The sequence below is a fragment of the Cajanus cajan genome, chromosome 1 (genome assembly GCF_000230855.2).
Source record: "Cajanus cajan strain Asha chromosome 1, NIPB_CcT2T_4, whole genome shotgun sequence".
NCBI classification, from domain to species: domain Eukaryota; kingdom Viridiplantae; phylum Streptophyta; class Magnoliopsida; order Fabales; family Fabaceae; genus Cajanus; species Cajanus cajan.
Genome location: NC_138517.1, coordinates 89,428,490 through 89,434,768, shown reverse-complemented (window position 1 = coordinate 89,434,768; position 6,279 = coordinate 89,428,490). Strand labels below are relative to the sequence as shown.

At 34.6% G+C, this 6,279-nt stretch overlaps 1 protein-coding gene across 2 annotated transcripts; it reads left to right on the top strand.

Annotated features, from left to right (window-relative positions):
* Positions 1-340: 340 nt before the first annotated feature.
* On the top strand, positions 341-6,279 carry LOC109814081 (Magnesium transporter CorA-like family protein). Of its 2 annotated transcripts, none has more exons than XM_020378423.3 (6): positions 341-533; positions 846-1,794; positions 3,660-3,739; positions 4,319-4,583; positions 5,183-5,478; positions 5,830-6,279. In XM_020378423.3, exons 2-5 carry the CDS (start codon positions 999-1,001, stop codon positions 5,449-5,451), a joined length of 1,410 nt encoding a protein of 469 aa, XP_020234012.1. In that variant the 5' UTR covers positions 341-533; positions 846-998; the 3' UTR covers positions 5,452-5,478; positions 5,830-6,279. The 2 variants fall into 2 exon arrangements, with proteins under 2 accessions (XP_020234012.1, XP_020234011.1); XM_020378422.3 differs by having other exon boundaries at positions 342-533; positions 5,183-5,460.

Genomic DNA, 6,279 nt, shown 5'->3' with positions numbered 1-6,279 from the left:
TATCTTTGACTCTTTTTAAATTTGAATGTATAATTTTTTTTAAATCTTATCAAATGTCAAAACTCCACAAAATCCCACAGAATCCATTAAAATCCTAATTTAAAAGTCTTGCAGAATCCATTAAAATCCTGATTTTAAGTCTTGTAGAATCTTTCAAAATCTTAAAAGTCATGAAAATCCTGCAAAGTCTTTTAAAATCCGCAGGATTTTTTTAACTAAAAAAGTCCTTTAAAATCCTAATCCAATACACCCCCCTAAGTTAAGTGGTTTGTGTAAAGGTTGTAAATATCCGTACACGATTTTTATCAATTTAAAAAGAAATTCAAATCTGGGATTTCGTAACTACGAGAGGACACATAAGAATTGGATTTATAGTTGAAGGAAGTTTCCAAGAAGCTCAACCACTCTACAATTAATAATTGGTAGTTAATTAGTTTGTCGCAGCCAAATCCCTCGTCCATTTGAAGTTTTCTTACTCCGTCGCTTTCCCTTTAGCCGATTTCAACGTTTGAGTTTCTTGGGCATTCATCAAGGTAATGCACTTCTTCTTTAGTTTTTATTTATTTATTTATTTATTTATTTATAATTTTCTTTCCAATTAGTTGTGTCACTTTGCTGAGTTCAGTAGAATCTGAAATACTGCAACTTTGGTTCGGGATTTGATTCGTAGTACGCGTGGTGGGTTTTATTAGGAGATTTTTGTGAACCTTCCTATTGGGTCGTTTGAATACAATTCTGGGTGTTCCCCACTTTCGGTCAATTTGGATCAATTCCTTATTGGGTTGCGCTGGAGTTGTTGACTTTGGTTTTGAGATTGCTAATAATATCGCATTCATTGCATGCAGATTGTTTTAAAGGATGTGATGTTAGATTTGAAGTATCAAGTTTATGAGATGGGAAATTTGAGTCTCTAAGTTTGGGTCTCTGGATCAAGTTGTTGAATACCTGTCATTTTGTGTATTAGTTGGAAGACTATTTAGGGGTTGCTGCTGAAAGTTATGGAACTAGCTCAGCACATAGTTATGGAGAATGGGGTGGGTGAGGAGATGGATGGTGAAACTTCGGCACGGGCTCCACTGAAGGAGCACCGAGTCTACCCTACCCATCCTGCAGGCTTGGTGAGGAAGAGAGCTTATATATTTGATGGCATGGGAAGTTTTTACCATAAGGATTGGGATCTAGCAGACCTTTTTGTAAAAGAAGGGAAGGAATCGGGTGTAGGAGAAGGTCGAAGCAACGAGTTTTCTTGGTACCATGTGGAACTACCGAAAGGAAATCAAAAGTTGTCACAATCTGCACAGGACCTGATTGCTGTTTTCTGCCCGCCTTTGAAGCTCCAAGACATTCTTTCACTTGTTAGCAATGGACCCTTTTGTGCACATGTAGATGGGGCACTTGTCTTCCGGGTTAATTCGCCTGGTCCTCCCTCTAGTGACTTTACATTTAGGATTGCTGCTAGAGTTACAGAACATTCAGTAATTACGGTGTCCTTGGGACGTGTTCCCAGGTTAGGCTTCTCACGCATGGGTGAGTCTCTGCTTTCGGAGATTCCTAGTGTTGAAAGCTCCTCTTCTCATAGAGGTCAGCAGCAGGAAAGAAGTGGGATAGTGATCAAGGAGCATGTTCTTGAATTCTTATTGACTATGAATCACTCTGAGGAAGCTGACAACCCTGTGCCCAGATCTCTCTCAAATCTTGTGGTTCACATAATTGACACACATGTAGATCAGCTTCAAGACCTTGTGACTAAGCTTGAGATGGAATTGGAATCTGTGGAGCTTGACTTGGATAAAGGTAATATCCATGACACACTCCTTGATCCTACCCCTTCCTGTTCGTTCTCAACTTTTAGTACTCTTCATGATTCAAATTACAAATTCAGGTTGTTCTTGATCACTGAAAGTATGCCTTAGTTTTTAAGTTTCTATCAATTGACTTGAAAAGAATAGAGATGTGCATTTAAGCATACTTTGTGGCTATTCTAATGTAGAAGGGTTGAAGTTGTCTTATAGATGACATTTGAAGTTTGTGCTGTCTGATGACTAATTTTTTTTATTAGCTTTTTTATCTCTGATTTCACCCAACAAAATTTGTTGATGACATTAGTTGAATATCTGAATGTAAGCCTAAATCTTTGTGTTAGTTTCTAGATCTTGCAATAGGCAACACAAATTTAAGTTGTTATATTTGTGTATGCACAAGAATAGAGGAAAGGGACCCAACTAAAAGAGTTACCCCAAAGCCTCTTTCTGATTGTTTTATTATCATCTGTTAACTGAATTAAATTATTTCTTTATCCAGTATCTTAATTATGTATTGTCCTGGGAAAGTTGTTATATGGTGCACTACTAATCTTTTCATTGTTGGCCTGTTTATTATTGCATTGATTTCAATGGGATTATTAATCTGATGGAACTAATTACTAGCTAATTTATCAGAAAAAGGAAAATTGCTAATAACACTTTTTTATTGTGGGTGAAATCCATGTAGTACCCACTATATATAGATTAGGAGGGGAGGGGCCTACATAGTTTTTATCCAATAGCAGTGTATTGAAAAAAAGTGTGTGAGATAGTATGTTGCTAATGTTCCTCTTTGGGAAAGACCTAAATTTAGTGCCTGCCCTATAGAATCTCATAAGAAATAAGACAACATACCAGCTCGAGTAAATCAAATTTAAGTTTCTCTTCTTGACATGTTCCTATGTGCAACACATTGCCATTTGGAGGTTATTGTTTTTTGTCATATTAAAAACATTTTTGAAATAAGAGAGGAGCTTTCTCTAATTTCACTAAATCTCATGTGAAGTCCATAGGATTTGCTTTATTTTTTTTCTTATCTTAGTATTTAGGCATAAATTTAGTTAATGGTAATGTGATTATGGATTTCGTCAAAACCTATATATATCCATACATTTCAAGGTACGCTTAATATATTTTATTGAATCCATTTTCCAAAATACGGCCTTGCCACCCTTGCACTTGCATCCTCCTGTCTCCTTCTTTTAATCAGTGTTTGAGGTCATCATATGCTAATGCTTGAAGGATTGGAGGTAAAACATTCTACCTTTAAGGGTCTGTTTGAATAAGCTTCTCCTAAAGCACTTTTAGGAGAAAAAAATAGAAAAAAAATTGAAATATACTTATCCATAAGCTAAAACTAGCTTATACAAGAGTTAAAAATAAGGTTTTGGAGAACTTAATTGGAGAGATCTTCTACAAATTAGCTTATGTACAAGTTAATTTTAACTTATGGAGAAACTTATTTTATTTTTTCTACTTAGAAGTGCTTTTGGATAAGTTTATTTGAACACGATCTAAATGTTTTTGCTACTATTATGCTTATATGCTATGAGGAAGGCCACGTGAAGGTCCTAGAGCTTAATATTTAGCAGAAAGTGACTGTTTTCGATGGACATTCAGTTATTAATTGTTTACACCACTGACCCCTGGCCAAAAATTGAAACTAGGGGAATAATTCCTGGTATAGCTGGTTTATAAAATATTAAGAATATTTTGCGTGAAATTTTTGTATGTAAACTGAAATTTCCGTTTCCAACATGTTTTGTGCAAGTTTCTTCTAGACTAGTTCCTTGATGTGCGAAATTTAAAATAGTTTTATAGAATTAAATAAGGGACAATTGCTCTGCTTAATTGTAGGTGGTTATGCTCTGAAGAAACAAATGCTTGATGACAGAAGATTCCCCAAACTGCATATTAATTTGCAGCGTCTCTTGCAGGTGACACTTTACTCATTTGTGTATTCATTCTAATCAAAAGGCATCAACCTGTGGTTTAAATAAATCATACTTAAGCTCATTCTATTCGTGGATCATGGATAATTTAACATCATAGTTTTCTGATCAAACATAAGGGTTGTCAGTTTCATCATCATGGTATATTCAATGGCATCAAGATTCAATAACGGTGTCTTTTGAATTCATAAATGCAGATAAATCTGGGAGAGAGGATATAAAATGATATTTATGTGTTTTATTCCGTGTGAAAATAGGGTGTCTCCATTTTCCTTTTGTTACAATTCTGACTGCTTACTAAAAATTACTTTCAAAAATAAAAAAATAAAAAGGCTTTATGGAAACATAATTGCTGGAAAATGATTCTTCTTCATTGCTTTAGATGGGAAAAAAAATAGAACAAGGAAAGAAAATAATGTTATCATGAATTTGTAAATTACAGTAATGATGAATGTTTCCATAACTGCAGTGACATTTCTGTTTCCATCTGATTTGTTCTCATATCAAATCAAATTGTATGGACTAAACCTCCTTTTGGTTTTGCATTACCTTAATTGTATTCAGGTGATTGCCCATGGAGAGCAAGTGTATCTCCGAGTAAAAGAAAAATGCTCTTCAAAAAGATGGTTTGCCAATGAAGACCTTAACTCCCTTGAAGAACTAATTGGAAGGTTAAGGAGGATGAAGGAGAATGTGGGGTTTATAGTAAATCGTGTCACAGCAATTCAGGCTGGTCTCGACAGCTGGCAGTCAGAGCAAATAAACAGGAAGCTGTACTATCTTTCCTTCCTCTCGATAATATTCCTCCCTTTGTCCATCATAACAGGAGGTTAGAGCATCTCCAACCCAGCACCTCTTTTTTACTTTCTACACGTCTTAAGTGAGTCTCACAGTTCACATAACTTATTTTTACATTTTACAACTTAGAGTATGAGACAGTTTAGATAAAGTCTAGAAGTATTTTTGAGTTTCTCTACCGAATAACTTTTTATTTTCTGTAGAGAAGCTCTGAAAAACACTTCTATCTTGTATTCAAATATGTTTTATATATGTTTGAATGTAGGTTTAGAATAACTTTTAATCGGAAAATATTTTTTTATTTTCAAGCCATCAAAAGTCCTTTTAGATTGTATCCAATTAGACTTTAGCTACTATTCTCTCCAACCCCACAACTAACTTTCCTCTACAATTATTACACCACTCATTTTTACTTATTGTTTCATAAATGCACACACTCATGGCCCGCAACCAAATTTTAGTACCAATGCTTAACAAGTACCCGGTGCTTCAGTGGAACTTCACGAGTACTCCATCCAATGGACAACGTTGGAGGCGCTCTTAGCAATCTGATTTGTTGTGAATTGTTATTATCCACATCCACAGGCTATTCAATACTGTGTGATTTTGATTTTTGAACTCTGATTGCAGTCTTTGGCATGAATGTTGGAGGAGTTCCATGGACAGGTCAAAATGACCCTCTGCTAAAAGATGGTTTTCGCAATGTCATGCTACTCTGCGTTGCTATGTTATTTCTTGTACTCCTCTGCTTCATTTTCCCAGCTCTTTATACCCGTATAGCTGCTGCTTGGCGAAATAAGAGAGCTCTGGGAAGAAGCTGGTCACTGAACAGGAAGTCATTGCTCAAGAGACCATTAAGAATAGGAGATCAGGAGAGAGGGGGCTATCTTCGGATTTAATGGTTAGAGGTATCACTTCATTTCATGGTACTGCCTATTTCATTCTATGAATGAACATTTTAGTCAACTATGAACTATCTCTTCCTTCTGTTTTTAAGAATGAGTCTCTTTAGATAAGTTCCTCCAAAAACATTTATAGGAGATAAAATCGGAAGAAAAATTGAAATAAGTTTTTTCATATATTAAAACTAACTTATGCATTAATTAAAAATAAAATTTTAGAAAAGTTAATAAAAGAAAGTTTTTACAAATTAGTTTAAACTTAAGTTAATTTTAGTTTATAGAGAAGTTGATTTCATTTTTTATTCTTATTTTTCTTCCTTAAAAGTTCTTATGAAAAAGTTTATCCATTAAGATCCTGTGTCTCATTTGCATCAGCTGCTTTTCAATGACACCAACCGAAGAAATGTAATAAACTGACAATTAGTAGTCAGCACAACACTCATATGAAGCCAAAATGGAATCCTCATGAAGCACAGATTCTCTGGAAGAGTATAGTAAAATGGAGATTATGATCAAGGCAAGCTTATCGTTTATTCTTTCATTGTTTTTTTCCCCGGGGAGAGAGGATATTTGGTTCCATTACTTTCTTTTTTGGCACGTATGGGTACATTGCAAACTTGTACAGTGTACTTTTCTTTTTTGGTTAGTGACAGATTTTTTAATTTTTTTATATTTTTAATTGTCAGTAATAGATTGGAAATGCAAGGAGAACCGAGTCAATTTCCTTATTGGTGACTGTAATTACTATTCCTTTTATTCTTGTACTCTAAGCTTATCGGTACTTTCTTGACAATAAATTTCTTTTTTTTTTCTCATGAGAAACAA

What these genes read in the sequence shown, in the direction of transcription:
- LOC109814081 (XM_020378423.3), top strand. Translation starts at nt 999, where the DNA reads ATGGAACTAGCTCAGCACATAGTTATGGAGAATGGGGTGGGTGAGGAG. An exon ending in GGAGCTTGACTTGGATAAAG is followed by an intron (nt 1,795 to 3,659) that starts GTAATATCCATG and finishes GCTTAATTGTAG; the next exon opens with GTGGTTATGCTCTGAAGAAA. An exon ending in TTTGTCCATCATAACAGGAG is followed by an intron (nt 4,584 to 5,182) that starts GTTAGAGCATCT and finishes CTCTGATTGCAG; the next exon opens with TCTTTGGCATGAATGTTGGA.